This window comes from Parasteatoda tepidariorum, chromosome 4, assembly GCF_982258835.1.
Source record: "Parasteatoda tepidariorum strain Cologne lab strain chromosome 4, Ptep-v5.0, whole genome shotgun sequence".
Taxonomy (NCBI): Eukaryota; Metazoa; Arthropoda; class Arachnida; order Araneae; family Theridiidae; genus Parasteatoda; species Parasteatoda tepidariorum.
Window position 1 is genome coordinate 87,526,582 of NC_141758.1, and position 18,846 is coordinate 87,545,427.

General features: G+C 29.6%; 1 protein-coding gene across 1 annotated transcript in view; it reads left to right on the forward strand.

The window, feature by feature from the left end:
- Positions 1–353: 353 nt before the first annotated feature.
- The window catches only part of LOC107439435 (cholinephosphotransferase 1), a 28,939-nt gene continuing 10,446 nt past the window's right edge, over positions 354–18,846 (forward strand). Inside the window, exons 1-6 of the mRNA XM_043039958.3 lie at positions 354–1,120; positions 3,157–3,304; positions 4,381–4,522; positions 5,520–5,604; positions 6,780–6,911; positions 12,451–12,609. Of these exons, the coding sequence (XP_042895892.1) occupies positions 884–1,120; positions 3,157–3,304; positions 4,381–4,522; positions 5,520–5,604; positions 6,780–6,911; positions 12,451–12,609 (903 nt within the window). The 5' untranslated portion in view covers positions 354–883. The remainder of the gene's footprint in view (positions 1,121–3,156; positions 3,305–4,380; positions 4,523–5,519; positions 5,605–6,779; positions 6,912–12,450; positions 12,610–18,846) is intronic.

The window sequence follows — 18,846 nt, forward strand, 5'->3', positions numbered from 1 at the left end:
CTCTTTTAATTTATTTTTTAAATTTTTCAAAAGTATTTTATAAAATAATTTTAAATAATTTAAAATAATTTTCTTATAAGCAAATAATTTTTCTAAAATTTCTATTCTTCTATTTTAAGAATAATTGTTTAAAAAAATAATATTTGTTGAAATTGTTAAAATCAATTTTAGGTAATTTAAATTTCGTTCAGGTTAAAATCCAACTTACAATTTCTTTTTTAAAAAAATTACCATTAACTTCATTTTAATATGCTTTTTACTATATGTTTTTGCATCAAATAGAGAAAACGAAACTAAGCAGACTCGCGTTTTTAACCGAAGTATATTTTCATGACGCATGATGTGTCTTAGCCAATGAAAGGAGAGATTTAAACCTTCCTTTATCAACTCAATTCCAATGTCATCAACAAATCATTTTTTTGCATGTGTGGATCAAAAATAAGTGAAGCGTCAAGTTAATTTTCCATCTGTTTTCTAAAGATAAACCATTTTTTTGTGTGCATATATTATTCATTGACTGCAAGAACTCTGTAATTGTTAATAGTAGTTGCTGCGAAATCGATAACAGATTATGATTAGATAAGAAAATCAACATTTTGCCTTGAGTTCTTCGTATACGTCGGTTTGTTTTCAATGTTGTCTTAAAAAACAAAAAAAGGTTTCCTCTTAACATTTTATTTATTCTAGAGATTTGTGACTCATTTTATGTGTATCGCCGGCATTTGACTAAATCTATGTGATAAATAATTAGAATTTCCATCTGTGTGTTCCCTAAAATTTTGTGATAGTCTCTTTCTGGCTTGTTTATACTTAAATTCCATTTCAACTCTACATTGTGTAAATTATTTATTTAGTTTAGGATTGTTTATGTCTTAGATTCACAATGATTTTCAGTAGCAGCGATATCTTGACTCCTGCTCAGATGAAAAGACTGAGTGAACATAAATATAATAGTTGTGGATCAACATTGTTAGATCCAATTCTTCAACCCTATTGGAACTGGTTAGTAACCAAATTGCCTCTTTGGGTTGCTCCTAATTTTATGACAATTAGTGGCCTTATTATAACGATTGCTTCAACTCTCATTCTTGTATATTATAGTCCTGATGCAGAGCATGAGGTTGGTATAATAGTTTTTATTTCCTTGTAAAATTTAATTTTTTATCTGCGTTTTCTGTTAAGTTTTGAGTTTAAGAAAAGTAAATTTAAATTGTATGATGTTCCTATGCATGGAAACAGCAATATAATAGAAATTAGAATATTGCAACTTATTAGAATATCAAAATATACTTAAAGAGAGAGTATACTTTCAGTTTGACAATTAAGAGCCTTCTTTAGTGTCCTAACCCTAAGGAAGTGCTCATAGTTTGAACACTGTCAAGCTATTTAAGTGTCATGGCAATTAGATAATGGAAGAAATAAAAATTATGCATTTTATTTGCGAAGCAGTTATATGGTATTTCAGAAACACAGGCATTAAACACCAAGCCTAAATATTCTATCATTAGTTGCTGGTGAAATTACCTTCTACATTTTATGCTTGTGCTAACCTTAAAAATAAACATTTCTAAACAAGTATCACTACAACACTCATGTAAATTTATAATTACTGAACCGAAATTATCTTTGAAACTGTCATCATTTTCTGTATTGGGACACTGATTAAGATTTAATCATAATATCTTATGGGAAGATTTCCGTATTGTGATCTGCGTTAGAATAATTGTCAAGTTTTGGAAACTTCCGGGCAGGGGCCTGTGAGAAACGAAAAAAACATCACAAAAAGGGAGGAACTCGAAAGGTATAACTCGTACCCACCCCTGGACAAACATCTACATTTATTTTTTTTAAAATTTGCAAGTTTAAAATCTATTTGGCACCTTGGCGATTGTAGTTAGCGCGACAGATCACGATACGGAAATATCCCCTATCTTACCTTATGCTTCAGTTTTGTGTAGCCTTTGTACGTTATTTCTGTTCTTCTATTACTATATTTTATAATTGAAGGCTGCTGTGAAATTCTTTGAATATTTAATGGTTTTATTTTATGTTATGAAGGCGGTTGTTAAGCTTAATGAATATATAATGGGTGGCCATATTTTAAGTTAAGAAGTCCATTGTTAAATTCAGTAAATATATAATGACTGTAATTGTGTCATTTAAGTTAAAAAGACCACTGTTAAATTTATTAAATATATAATAGCTATATTTTACATTATGAAATCTGCTCTTAAGTTTACGAACTGTGTGATGACTTTTATTTTGTTGTGAAATGTTGTAGTAACTGTTTTATTTTATAGTTTCGGTCACATGTTGTTGTGTCTCATTAATGCTGACTTTAACTGTAATGAAGAGAGCAATACAGTAATTTAAAATCCATTTGAATATGCCGCACTAAAATATTTATAACTTTTAAGTTGAAAAAATGAAAGAAATAAAAATATATTTCATTGACATAACAGAGGATGTTGCTATGCTAATGATGGTGTCATTTTACTATGTAGCGTAACTACCACTATTATTATTAAACATCAATTCACTAGTATATAAGACATGCTAACTCGATTCAATATTAGGGTTCCTTTAGATAATGAAGTAAACTAGCTCAAACATTCTGCTAGAGTTTGGAAAAAACTACAGGACCTAGGATTTTTATATTTTTGGATCTCTTTATATTAAAAGCAGGTACTTATTTAAAATATGAATTTCCCTACCTCTTTTTTCATTTACTAGTATTCAAATTTATGAATTTCTATCATTTGATAGACAAGGCGAAGAATTTCAAAACGAGAAAAAAGATATATTTTAACAATCGATACTTTTAATTGGGACTAATCAAACGCCTGCATCATATAAAAGCACTGATGTAATATGATACTCAGAATTAGTTTTAAAAATTTTTTAGTTTCTAATAACCCAGAAAAGACTTTTTTTTAAATCTATTTATCTAAAGTTAATTTTAATTAAGAGTCCCTTAAATGATTTTTAGTGTATTTGATGCGTAACTGTGAGTAAGTAGAATCACTGCTTGCTGAATACTTGAATAAATAACTTTGATTATTAATAAAGGGGTTTTTCTATATCTTGTGTAAGTAAATTTTAATTTTTCTTGTTGAAAGTCATTTTGATATTAATTTTTTTCTCTCCCAATTACAGCCACCCAGTTGGGCTTTTATTCTTGCAGCAATTGGATTATTTGTTTATCAGTCTCTTGATGCGTGTGATGGAAAACAAGCTAGAAGAACTGAGTCAAGTTCACCTCTTGGAGAATTATTTGACCATGGATGCGATTCAATATCAACAGGTACTTTTGTACATAATAAAGGGTGCGTAGCCTTTTTAAAAGTGCTTAAAGGTGCTTATTTTCGTCTTTTAAAAGCCCTTAAAGGTGCTTTTTTCATTGGTGTTATTAAAAAGTGCTTAATTTTCCCTTTTCCAAAATGAGATTTTTTTTCTTTACCATATCAATTTTTGCTTCGAATTACTCAAAAAGCGTGGTTTTCAAATTGTTCTATTCAACGTTTTTATAATTAATTCAACCACAATCTATTTCGACATACCATTGGTCTGTAGCATATGGAAGCGCCAATCATTTTATGAAATACTTTGCAGGTTCGAATACTGAGCTGGATTCCGTGGGACGGATTCATGCTTTCTCATGAGCACCTCTGCTGCATTTTGCAAGAGAGAAAATCTTTTTAAATAATTGTTAAATTAATTATTTATAATTTGGAATAATTTTTTTACATGATGGTGTAAAGTAGTTATAAATCAAATTGAAAATTGAATGATTCACTCAATATTGAATGTATTTTAAATTGTGCATAAATTATTTTTATGGTGGCTAATATAATCACGCAGTGAATTCTTTGTCAGAAACTAGTTATTTTTTCATAAACATGTAACTTAGAAAACTATTTTGCATTTTGTTAACATATAGATGAAGAACTTTCAACAATATAAAGGGAAAAAATTATTAGTGCGCATAACCCAATTATAATATTTTTCTAAAATGCTTAAAAATATTTTTTGAGTGCTTGAAAAGTACTTAAAAGATGCTTATTTTTTGCTGAAAAATTTGACTACGCACCTTGTAATATTTTATTTTTAAATTACTTTATTCTGTTTTCTTGTCAAGAACTATGCTTTTGTGTCATAAAATATAATAAATAATTAAATAATTATGTGTAAACTTAATTTTTTATGTTTTCTTGAAATATAAAACATGGTAATAAAAGTGTTGTAATAAGAGCATGTTTTCAAGTCTCTTTTAGTAAGATCTCAGGATATAGAAATGATATATTTTATATTTCCTAATTTTGATAAACTAATTTGTGTATTAGTTTTGTCGAACTAATATATGTGTATTTCAATTTACAGTTTTTGTATCATTGGGAATATGTATTGCGGTAAAACTAGGAGCATATTCCAATTGGATGTTTTTTCAATGTTTCATTGCTATTAGCTTATTTTATTGTGCCCATTGGCAGACATATATTACTGGATCATTAAAATTCGGAAAGTGAGTAATTTTATTTTTATTTCATTATAACTACTCTCTTTATATATTAACAAAGATATTTATTTTAAAAATAAGATAAATAACTTTAACCAAAATATTTGAAGTAAACAAAAAACTACTAGATTGCATTATCCACCATTGGGCTTGGAGAAGAACTCTAGACTAAAAGTCTGAAGTTTATCTGCTGCTATGATAACAATAAAAAGCACATTTCTCATGGGGGTGCTTTGGAGGAATTAAGTAGTCGATTGGTCGTAAAGCAAAGATTCTCATGTCGACATGTGCCAAGACCATGGCAAAATCATTCACTTTTAACCCTTTTCCGAAGTGATTTATCCTGGTAACCATAGTAACCACCACCATGCAAGACTGATATTTGTAGGTGTTCTCCTGAAAGCCACATAATATATCTTTGGTTAATACAGATTTTAGCTGAGTTTTTAACAATGTGTAAGTAAATTTATACGGTTAAGGGAAGAAGCTGGTTTTTCCAAAAGTTATGGGGATCGTTCACTTTTTCAACTAAGTTATTGTAAATTCTGTTATGTGCTATGTGTCATGCTCAATATTGTGCAGTGCACAAGGAAATAAACGCTATATATATATATATATATATATATATATATATATATATATATATATATATATATATATATATATATATATATATATATATATATATATATATATATATAAAGCACAATAAAGACAAAGAGGATAGGAAGAAAAAAAAAAGAGAAAAATGAACAAATTGAATTGTAAGCTATAAAAGTTTTGTTATCATTTTGAACAATGTAATTTTACATAGCAAAATACAAAATCTAAGCGAAATCCTTTGAATAGTTCCAGAGAATTCGAATTTTTAAAAAATTTTAAAATTTAATTCAGTAAAAACAATTTGACTGATTTTGGTCAAATTTTGTAATTTGTTATGTTGTTTATTTGTTATGTTGTTTATTATAAAAGTGGATCTCTAAAAGTTCATTACACATTTTAGATTTGATGTAACTGAGTGTCAGGTCAGCATTATATTTGTGCATATAATATCTGCCTTCTTTGGAACAGATATATGGATGAACAAGGTAAATCATACTTATCTTTTTTTATTTTATTATAAATGCAGTGAAATAATTTGCAGAAGTTGTACTGAGAAGCATATTTTGCTGATAAATTAAAAGATTTTAAGAATTATGTTTATATTGAAAATTTTAATGCAATTTTTTTTTCCAAATAAAATTTGTATGTATTACAAATAATTCTTAAATATATTACAACAAATATTTGTGAAATATTGCTTTAAACTTTTGCTTGTATACTGCCATACAATTGAAAAAACAGCGTAAGTGTTTCATAATAGATATTGAGAAAAATAGCTTGAAATCTATTTTCTTTACCTTACTAATGCTCTCAATGCTAGAATAGAATTTCAAAAAACTTTTTAAAAAAATTAGTTTTTGAAAAAGACATTTTTTAGATTCTGTTATTTATACAAAAATGTCAGATATTATGTAAAATTAGATTTTATGATTTTTATATTTTACAATAGATTTTATGATTTTTCTATTGTATGTTAGTATACTAATTAACTATTTTTTTTAAGTGAGTTAAGAAAAAGAAATAATACCTTTTAAAAATGTGTTAAATTTAAAAAAATATAATTTTTTATTTATTTTGATGTTTGGAAATATATGAGTACTTTCTAAATGCTAAGATTTTACAATGTATTCATAATATTTTAAATTTATTACACTTATTTTATTGCCATTATGGTTTTGATAAAGGCCATTGTATTATAGTTTTTGAAAGTGTGAAATGCTTCCCAAAATTCAAGGTCAGTTGATTAAGATCAGTGTCACAGAAGAAAATTCAAACCTATAACTATAATTCCAATCTATATTGAGCAATGTGGTCTCAACCCTCAAAAATAAAAAGTCATCTTTAGTAGATGTAAATACATAGAACGAGTCAAGTGTTGTTAAGAAATGAAATTATAATAAAATTATGTAGACATCTGCTATTAAAAATAAGGCCTTTTTGACTATTTATAATATTATAGGTAGATCTAAATACTCCAGTTTTTATTCATGTACTACATTACACAGTTTTACCCGCCTACATTTGGTATCTGCAAGTCCTAATAATGCTCTTGATGCATCTCTTAATTTAATTCTTAGTTTCAATGTTAATAATTCTCTTAAAATTACTAGTATTATAATTTTCGACTTATTAATCTCCTTATCTTGTTTTATTTTTTTAGGTTCCATTTCTAAACATCGAACTTCGTGTACTGCCAATATTACTGGCTCTTGGTGTTACTTGTTCTTTGTGTTATTATCATGTTGCTGTTGTTTGTAAAGGTGGTGTTGGAAAAAATGGATCAACTGTTGCTGTATGTATTTTTTTTTTTTTATTCATTTTCATTCAGAAAACTATTTAAAAAAAATTTTCTGAATAATTATATGTTAAGCATTAATTTTAAATATTTTTGGGCTATTTTTTTTCCATCTTAAAGTAAGAAAGTAGGTCATCAAATACATACATGCATATTCCTTTTCGCTCCTAATTGGAGCATAGGGCTTCTATCATAGGTTTCCCTCTCATTCTATTTGTGGCCAGATATTTTGCCTCTCTCCATGTCTTTCCTATTGTTTTCAATTCGTTTACAATCGTCCTGCGCCAAGTAGTTTTAGGTCTTCCTCTTTTTCTATTGCCCTTAGGGTTCCAATCAAAAACCTTTTTACTTTAAATTTTTTAGGTTTACATAGAACATGACCAATTCATTTCCATTTATGTTTTCTAATTTCCCGAACAATCAGCTTCTGTTTTGCTTTTTGAAGGATTTCTACATTACAAATTTTATGGAACTACTTGATACGAAAGATTCTTCTTAAAAAGTTGTTTAGAAGTTTTTTCATGTTTAATTTTTGATGTAGTGTCATGTCAATGTCTTATATCCATATAGTAGGACAGATTTAACATTAATATTGAAAATTCAAATTTTTGTTGAATTTGTTATATTTTTGTTTTTCCAGAACTTATTAAGAAGAGCGTAACTGCTTTGGTTTTGTTTAATCTATTTAGTATATCTTCATCAGTTCTTTCTTTATTGATGATTATACTTCCAAGATATGTAAAACTACTTACTTCCTCTAGTTTATTATTTCCTAAGAATATGTCATTTTATTGTTTAGGATTCATTTTCAAAATTTTAGCTTTAGTTTGGCTGATAAGCCCCATTTTCTTTGCCTCTACGTTTAAAATGTTTCTGTTTGTTTGCCTGTATTGGTCATAAAATATAAGTCGTCTACAGCAGTGTTCCCCAACCTTTTTATCACCGTGGACCTGTCAACGTTTGATAATTTTACCGTGGCCTGCTGGAGGGGGCTGATTGCTTTTATTTTAGATTATTTTGATTTATTAATTTTAATTTAACTGTATTTAAACATGCCTTCAAAATAAAATGTAGTTATACCAAAAAATAATTATAAAGGGATTTAACATTTTAACTTACTCGAACATTAAATCAATGAGAACCCTGAGCTTGTTTCTTTGCAATGAGACTGTTCCACTTGGGGGTAATCAGAGACAATGATACATTACAAACATTAAAACATTTATGTCACTACCTTCGGGGACCCCTTTTTTTTAAATAAAAAATTTTTTGATAGAACACAGATATTTTTAATTTTGGGTATAAACCTAGGAATTTAAATTTAGTTTCAATGAAATGGGCGGCACGGTACCATTTGACCCACGGACCGGGGGTCTACAGGATCAGAGAGATATTCAGCAAGGTTCCATCTTATACACCTTTTATTTTCCGATACTCTCTTTATAATTCAATCAATAGCAATTGAAGAGATTGTTGGAGAAAGTAAACAACCCTGTCTAACACCAGAATTAACCTTGAAAGATTCTGATTGTTGGCTGGCATGGATAACTTGTATATTGTAATTTTTTTTATGTATTTCTGATAATGTTTACAAATTTTGGAATTCCATAGCACTTCAACAGTTTTCAGAGAGATATTTATTTGCTTAAAGTATATTTTTTTTGTGATATAACAGAACAATAGTTTGACATTAAAACTTTTTACCTGTTGTAATGTATTGATTATGTGAATAATTACATAAAGTTCAAATTTCTACAGCATGAATTTAATGATCTTAGTTGAATTAGCAAAAATTAATAATTTATTATTGATCTCTCCGTGTTAACGTTAAAAGATTTTGTAATGTTCTTTAGTTGTTTTAATTATTTATGAATAAAAAAATAATAATTTGCAAGGTAGTTTAGTATTAGTATCTTTATGCGTAGTTGATAAATTTTTTAAGCTTTCACTTGTGATTGTATCATAAAAATTAATTATAAATTTTGTTAAAGATAATTGTTTCAAAATTATCAATTCAGGAAACTGATATTTTATTCCTGCCCTCTGTTTTATATTTGTTATAACTAGATGGCCGTTTAATTAATGTTTTTGAACATTTATAAGTTTACTTATACACATGAAAAGGAACCTTTTTCTTTGCAAATAAATAAATTTTCACGAAAAGAAACTGCTTGAAGGAACCATTGTTTTTACTGAAAGTGAAATAGCAATTCAATTTATCAACTTAAAAGCAAATCAATTAGTACTATTATTTTATCACGATAAATATGTGCTTTTTTAATGTAGCTCAACCATTTTACCTTTACACTTTATGTACTTTTATTATTTTTTTATATTGAGAAATTTATCTTTTCATTTTAAATGATTCAATTGCTTGTGTCTACTAGATTTTTTAAAAAGTACTTGAACGTTTATGAAATAAAATAAATTTAATAATACTGTGCTCTTACATTTCTGTTAATAATGCAATTGAAAATTCAAGTGAAGCCTTATATGAATCAAAATTTTATTATGTTTCATGAACTGTTGACATGTAGATATTTATCGTTAGTAGATCATTATGTTAAGCATTAAAATTAATTAAAAAAACTATAGAAAAGTGAAATTGGTTGAAAGCTTTTCGTGCATGTCTAATATTTACACTTATGACCAAATAGGCTATTTTGTAAATGAAACAGAGAGAAAAACACCAAACTAAAAAGCAGAAAACCAAATTAGTATATTATCTCTTCACATATGATTGATGGTGATCAGTTGCTGGGGACCATTGATAATTATTTCACGATAGTCTCAGTCTATTTTTAGTGGTCTCTCACTGACAGACACCTTAAATTTAGAGCCCATATATTATGCTATATAGGTCCATAAATTGGGTTCAAAACATTTTTTTATGCAACTGTCTGGTAACTGTCTGAGTCTTGTAATAATTTTTTCTTGTTATTTTGTGTATGCTTTATTACCATTGTCATTTACTACTGGGTTGTTTGGGAAGTATTTTAGTCTTTTCCTAACAGGGGATTTATTTATATTTTTTCACAGCTGATATAGCAAGCCTTGCTTGTGAAAACTTCAATTGATTCTACCCAGTAGTCCTTGGTTGGTGCATTTTCAAATAGGGAAAGTAAAAAGCGGAATTTTAGGAATATTTTATTTTTTCACTAGCACAAAGGTAAAAATGCAGGTAGAAAATAATAATACAATATGTATAGAGAGATATATTGGCAATATGCCAGTGCCGAAACTGGTGGGCATAATTTTAAGCTGATTTCGTTGAATTAATTGAGCTTGAATATTATTAAAGCTTGATTTTTTCGAATTTGAGCCATTTTAAGCTGATAAAGGCAATTTCTGCAAACCGATGTGATTGGTGCGGTGCAAACCGATGAGTAACAACTTGTAAGATTGCTAAGAGAATAAATTTATTGAACTATCGAATAAATTTATTGAATTGCTCTCAGCTATATATGATCATTTGAAATGTTGAGTCTTAATCTCAAAGCTCTTTATATAGAGTTCTTATGGAAAGAAATTCACACTCTTTCTTAGACACCTGTGATTTGCTTCTCTAACTCCGTGAAAATGATCGATTTTAGAAGCCCGTCTTCATTGGGGATGAGGAATGGCTTTTCTATAACAATATTCCAGTCTCTACAAAATTTTTAGGACAACATTTTTACAACAAAGTTTTTAAAGAACAAAAATTTTATGCACATGAAATCATGCTACTGTCAGATAGATGGCAAAAGATATTGGGCCAGAAGTGACAATATATGGTTCAATAAAATATTTATTCAATATAAGACAATCACCTTTAATTTCGATAAAAATAAAAAATTAAAATAACAAACCAAAATACAGTATAACGTCTCATATCCGGACGTCCCTTTTCCGGAAGGATCGATTTCCCGGACACTTTTTAACAATCAAAATAAACAAACATCTCTTCATCTCCCCCTTTCTTTAAAAAAAAAAAAGGTCTTTTGACAAGTTTTCTCTTCTAGCTTGCATTGAACCCCTGATTTATGCATTGAACCCATAAATCACAAAGGGGAAGAAGAGAAGATCTACCAAGATCATTGAGTGACCGTTAGCGACGCTCCTACTCTGTATCGCAGGAAAAGAGGGAGATTTGTTTTCAAAAGACTGCAACTGCGTCCCCTCCCGTCTCTTTTCTTATGCAGCTGGCTAGTAAAAGAGGCATTTCCTGGAACCTTTTTATTGAAAGAAAAGGGTAAATGCTGCAAGCATTAACGTGGAGGGGGAGTCAAAATGGAACATTTGAATAGGTCTAAAAGGATACATGTCCTTGAGAAATATTCATTCTTCTCCTGACCATGTAATATTTAGGAGGCGGGGAAAAAAGGGGGCAACATTCTTTCTTTAGCAGATTCTTTCAGTCATACAAGAAAAAATAAAGAGAACCCCATCAGCGTGCCCCGCCTTTATGCTTGATTGATAGCCAATGATTGGAGAGAAAACAATAATTTGTCACTTCCCCACCCTCAACTTGAATGATCTCCTCTCTACACTTATTTTCCTTCACAAATAAGGAGGAAATGAATTTTTCTCCTCCACCTACCCACCTTAATGAATGACGGGAATTTCCCTTTCTTGCTTGAATCATTCTAGTTAAAAATGGCGGATTATTACTTTCACAACTGTCAATTTTTTTTTTTCGTTATCTATATTTTAAGCAAAAATTTTTTTTCCTAATATTTCATATTTGATTGATTGGATAATCTAATACTAGAACATTATTCCCCTTAAAAATAATGTTTATTTATTTTTGCTTCTTAGATTTAGATCATTTTAAGCTTTGTTCCAGAATGAAGTGAATTTCCCCTTTTTGCTTGAATCGTTCTAGCTCAAAATGGCGGATTAATATTTTCATAACTGTCAAATTTTTTCGTTTTCTATATTTTTAGCAATAATATTTTTTTTCTAATACATATTTTATGTTTGATTGATTAGATATTATAATACTAAAACAATATTCCCCTTAAAAATAATGTTTATTTATGTTTTGCTTCTTAGACTCAGATTGTATATTAGATCATTTTAAGCTTTGTTTACCTTGGGGGTCAATTATACGGAAAAATGTATTATACGGACTTCTGGAAGTCCAACCGATTCCGGATACGCGACTTTACACTGTATAATCTTAAATAGAAAATGTTTATTTTCTGTGGTGAAAAAAAAAAAGTATAGAACACAGATTTTTAAAGTTGCTTTTTCTTTTCTTTTGATAATCAAGGGAAAAAAATTTTGTTATTTTTAAGTTTTGATATATTATTAGAATGAGCAGAATAAATTGTTTAAGGAAAGTTTAAATGAAACAATTTATATGCTAATGAAGTTATATATATTGAGCTTTCTCATCACTAAGAAGCTTTGAATATTGTATATTTCATAAATTTTTTCACTGTATTTAGTTGTGAGAAAATAATATTAAGGTTTGATAGTGCTTGTTTTTCAAATGTTTGATAGATACATTATTTTGTGAATGAATTTTCATGAGAATTAGCTTTTTTTTCAGGGTACTAGTGTTCTTTCACCATCTATACCAATTGGAATTGTAACAATTCTTGCATTTACAATTTACAAAAAATCAACAGAAAACATCTATGAAAACCATCCTTGTCTTTATATATTAGCATTTGGCATAGTAGCTGCTAAAGTTACAAACAAATTAGTGGTAAGATATTTATTGTTCTTTTTTAAATCTTTTCTTTTATTTATTTCAAAAAATTTATCTTTATTTTACTCAATATATGTGGAATCGATTCTAGTTTTTGTACTATCTTAATTAAGTGTCAAAAAATTGATGTAAAAGTTTAAAAAAAAATTATTAAACTGAAGTAAGTTTTTAAAAAAGAATTACTTATTAAAAATGTTATATTTAAAAAAAACAATTATTATTCCAGTGTTATATTTAAAAAAATTATGTTATTTATTTATTCAGTGTTAAATTACAAAAATTATTAATATTCAATTTCTGTGTTAAATTTAACTTATAATTATTTATTATTATAATAATTTTACTGAAAAACCAGGTATAACTTAAAAATTGATATTCAGTATTGACAAAAATAGTTCAGGTATAATTTATAAAAATTTATACTGTTAGGTTCGTAAACGTGGTTATAATTTATTTTTTAATTTCATGGATCATTTTAGCCTATAATGTCCTTTAATAAAATAATATAATAATAGATCGTATAGAGTTTGAAATAATTATTCAATAGTTTATATTTTTGCGTTGTGTACAATTTAAATCAAAAATCAAATAACGTATCTAAAATATTCAAATAATTACGTCGTGATGTTAAATTAATTGGTATATTCATACTTTAAAATTAACATTTAAATTCAGTATTTACTACCTCTCCAACGTGCTCGTGCAGGCCATCCATGTGACTCGAAAATTTGTTAGCAATATTAATCTGCTAATCTAAACAGCAATTTGGATTGGAATTAATTTTTAACAATGATAATTGGCATTATTTAACGAAATATTTAGTTATTTAAAAAAAAAGGATTATAGATAATCTTAGAGAAACATGGCACTAGACTGCACGTGCACGGAATATCTTCCTATCCAAGAATTAGCACGAGGCATACTCAGAATTAGAGACAAATATTACTTTTAAAAACAAATGTATTAACAAAAATCTTGGCAACAAAATATGTAATAACATTCTTCTTAACACACTAATTAGTATATTAGGAATTCAATTTTTTTATGTACAACATCTCCAAAATAAAATTTAAAAATGTTACAATAATTTAAAATACATTATGGAGAATAATTCACATTTAACAACTTATAAAAATTGGGCTGGGTTTAAAAAAAAAAGAAATATTAATTAATCGCACGTGCTTGAAGATTATCGGCGTAATTAGATTTTACGTATCTATTTTAAGTTAATTTTATATTAAAATACTTTTAGACATTATTAATTAAAGACGATCGACATTGTTAATCGATAAAAATTACTATTATATTATTAAAAAAAATACTTATCGGTCATCCGGTCCCTGGATCCAGGGCCTAGTAGCCCTAAAACTCCTAAAAAGATAGCGAGTTACCTTTAAGAAAAAAATTACGAGACTGACTCACGCGCTCCGCGTCGAAGATTCGAAAAAAGGAGGGAGAAAAACAGCGCCCTCTGGCAAGCTCTGATTGGCCCTCACGCCATTACATCATCCTTACTCGGCTATTTTCTGCCTGTTGGGGAAAAATCGTTTACACGCGACCCAGCCACCAGCCAATTTTACAAACAGATTAAACATTAAAAATATAATAAAAATAGTTTTAACAATTCAATTTACTGGTTTGTGATGTCTCGATTTTTTTTTTTTTTTTTTTTTTTTTTTTTTTGTTTATAACAAATTAATATATAACATTCCATCCCGTCAAGGGAAAAAAAAAGAATTTTTTTTTTTTTTTTATAAGACTTATTGACAAACCTCCCCATAACTATCTACTGAACACACACATTAATCGAAACATCACAACCTCACAACATACTGGCTTATGACCCATGAGTGAAGACCCGTATCAGAGATGCTTAAAATCGCAATTATTACACAGTTCACCTCTATGAAAAATGACAGTCTATTTAGTTTTTGTCTCTGTTCTGCTATCTTTAACAGTTCATTTGTAATGTGAGGACTGGCTATCATCTACTTTTTATCAGTTCATCGAAAATCTTGGTGACAAAGGTAGGTATGGTAGGAGTTAGGAGGTCGGGTGTTAAGTTGATTCACGTGGGCTCCAAGTCTGGGGAATTGCTGTAAGTTAGGGCAAGTGGGCTCCGGATTCTTCCACCTTTCTGCAACCGTGCTTACTATACATTAGAACTACTGGATGGTTGTGGTATACGAGTCTATGGGCTTCTCGACCATGACACATCCTAGGATTGTTACTCCATGTAATTGGAAAGTCCAGAAGATGCTGAAGATCTGATTTATTTGCAGCGGATGTTATTGAAATTTTGGGTCATCCGTCCAGCGGTCAACCTTACGTTCCAGGTGGCTGCATTTACTCAGACAACAACCGTGGCCATCGGTCGGTGTCTTAGGTCTCTGAAAGATCAACCTTCTCTCCTCTTCCATGGTAACTCAGTTCAAATTCATCCTTGACTTCAGAAAGATCAACTTCTCTCCTCTTCCATGGGAACTCAGCTCAGGATTGTTCTTAATTTCAGAAAGATCAACTTCTCTCTTCTTTCATGGGAACTCAGCTCAGAATAACCCTCCAACCCCTCTCTACCAATCACCAAGCAGCTGCTTGAATTAGTTGGTGCACTTAACATCCTCTTACTTGTTAAAGTATTCTTATCCACAGAAGTTAACAATTTCTTTTATCTCTGATCGCATCCTCCCTCATGAGTTCATACACATAAAATTAAAACAGTTTTTCATTTTTTACCTTCCTCTCTTTACACTACTAAAACTTTTAATTGTTTTGCATTACTATTATGTCCATCGACACCAAACGTATTTCATCCTACATCTTTATTTTTTTTTATCTCATTAAATTATCTAATTTAATTATCTCATTAAATCCTCAATTTTCATAAATATCAATTTCGATACATCCTCTCAGCCTCATATGTAATACTTTATTAATTATAGTATCAACTCAAAATCAATTTCGTCAAGCTCAATTAACTCATCATTAATTCAAAATTAGCTCAATTATTTAATCAATCATAATTCCATTATTAATTCATCACTGAATTTTAAATCAATTAATTCAATTACAAATCACATTACCTTTTCCTTCGAGTGCGTAGGTTATAGTCATGAATTTTTTTCTTCACCTCAACAACTGGACAATTAATTTCCTCATTGTTTACATAATCCCTATCTACACGAGTGTCTGAAAAATGTTCGAGTCGCAAAGGTACCTTGGTTAATCTATCAATATGCACTCGTTTCATGCTACCACCACTCACAGGCTCAATCTCAACATTAACTGGTGATATAATTTTAGTTACTTTAAAGGGACCCGTGTTTAGTTTACTTAACTTCTTAGAAGTTCCCTGTTTGAAGGTGGGGGTGTATAAATAAACAAAGTCATTTAATTTAATATTTTTATCTTTTGAAATCTTCTCCCTTCGAATTTCCTGTTTCTTAGCCGCTTCAGTGAGATTTTTCTTAACAACATCAAACGACCTCCTTAATCTGTCTTTTAAATCGAAAACATAATCTTTAATTTCTGCATATGATAGTCTATTCTCCCCTGTTAACAAATTATGTGGGAGCTGCAATTCTCTCCCATACAAAATCGAAGCTGGTGTAAAACCTGTTGATGTGTGTATTGCAGTACGGTGGGCTAATAGAGCAAAGTTAAGATGCCTATCCCAATCATTTTGGGACTCATTTACCAGGTGACTTAATGAATTTAAAATTGTAGCGTTAAGACGCTCTACAACTCCATCACTCTGTGCGTGGTAAGCACTAGTTGAGTGTTTTCTAATTCCCAATTTCTTGTAAACTTCAGATATCGATTTAGACAAGAAATTTGAGCCTCTGTCAGTAATTAAGTGGTTAGGGACTCCGTGACTGGCAATAAAGGTTTCAAGGGTTCTGGCTACCGTATCCGACTTAATATCCGGAGTAGCATAAGCCTCTGGCCACCTGCTGAAATAATCCGAGAAAACTAAAATATGTCTGTTTCCCATAAATGTTGTCGGTAAGGGACCGAGAGCATCAATAGCAATAAGCTCTAACGGTTTTGATGTAACTGGTACTCTTTGTAAAGGAGCCAACTTATTCGGTTTATGTGCCCTTCTTTCATTACAAGAGTTGCATGATTTTATATAGTTAAAAATATGTTTGTACATTTTTGGCCAAAAGTAGTATTGCTTAATTCTGTTTAAGGTTTTAGAAAATCCCTGGTGAGTAACTGTGGGTGAATCATGGCATAACTTTATTATTTCGGGTACTAAGTTTAAAGGAATTACAAGTTTATCTTTTTTCTTATCTTTATCATTTTTAAAATTGCAATAAAGTAAATCATTCTTAATAAGGAAACGTAATTTTGAACTGGTGTTACCCTCATTTTCTAACTCGTCTAAAACTTTTAAGCACAACGGATCTGATTTTTGACTTAATTTAATTTTTTCTAGTAGCTCTGATTCAAATGATATTAATTCTAAACTATTTACATGATTTATTTCTCTCGATAAATAATCCGCGGTAATGTTTTGTTTACCAGGTTTGTGAATTATCTTATAATCAAATTGCTGTAAGGTCATTACCCATCTGGCTATACGTGACGTGGGATCTCTTAATTTTAAAGCGTATGAAAGGCTAGCTTGGTCACAGTAAACCGTAAAATGTTTAGCGTACAGATATTGCCTGAAATGTGTCACCCCAAATACAACTCCCAACATTTCTTTTTCTACAGTAGAATAATTAATTTCAGCCCCTTTTAACTTTCTGCTCGCATAAGCAACAGGGTGGAGTAAATTATCTTCGCCATACTGACTCAATACCGCACCTAAAGCATACTTTGAAGCATCTGTGCTTAAAATGAAATCTTTTTTTAAATTTGGCAATAATAAACATGGTTCGTTAATCAAACATTTTTTTAGTGTATTGAAAGATTCCAGCGCTTTATCATTAAATTCAAATTTAGTGTTTCCTTTGATTAGATTTGTTAAAGGTAACGCGATTTTAGAAAATTGTGGAATAAATTTCCTATAAAAACCTACCATGCCTAAAAAGGATTGTACTTGTCTTAAATTTTGGGGAATTCTAGCATTATTTATTACATCAATGTTATTTTTATCCGGGAAAACTTTACCATTTTCAACAGTAAATCCTAAATATGTTACATTTGTCTTTAAAAATTTACATTTCTTTGGTTTTAATTTAAGCCCATGCTTGCGCAATCTATCAAAAACGATTTTTAGTTTTTTTAAGTGTTCGTCTACATCATTTTCTGAAGCTATAATTATATCGTCAAGATAGACCCCAATTTGTAAAGGTCTGAGACCAGACAAGACTATTCCCATTAATCTTTGAAAAGAATTTGGTGAATTTCGCAATCCGAAAGGGACGCGCATCCACTCATACAACCCGTTTTCTGTTGCGAATGCTGTTTTAAAGGTATCATTAGGATTAATTTTCATTTGATAGAACCCCGCGCAAAGATCTAAAATGGTGAACAATTTTGCTCCAGAAAGGTTGTCAACAAGATCGGTCATATTCGGAATCGGATGTGAGTCAGGGAGTGTTTTTAAATTTAGTTTACGAAAATCAGTGCATAGCCTGTACGAGCCGTCTTTTTTCTTTACTAGTACAACCGGAGCTGAATATGGAGATGTACTTTCTTTAATAATTTTATTTTCGAGTAGCTCATTTATTTGTTTTTCCATTTCGGGTTTAAGATGATGAGGTACCTTGTAATGACGTTGCCTTACCGGTATATCGTCAGTTAAATCTACGCGATGTAAAAGGGTGTCGCATCCTGAAAGATCTTTTACGCTTTTTGCGAATATTTCTGGGTAGTTCTCTAAAAATTGTTTTAAAGTTTCCTGCTTTTCTCCGTCTAAATGATCGATTTCGATATCACCTCCCCATGCCTCAAAATCATCTCCAAGTTGTGTAGTCTCCAAGGAATTACATTGCTCTACACGTGTTTTGCTTAAACATTCGAGTATTGCGATATTACAGTTTTTATTTAAGTGTATACATTCGTCCTGGGTATTAATTATTGTTATCGGATAAACATTAGACTCAGAAAAATTATTGATGTTTCTAGCAACCCAAACACCTAGATCACTGAATTTTTGAACATTAGAAATTAGTACCTGTTCAGTATGCTTAAAATTCTTTACTCGTGATTTTACAAATATTATCTGTTCAGATTTAGGCTCCAAAATATACTTGTTTTGAGTGTATAATTTGATTCCAG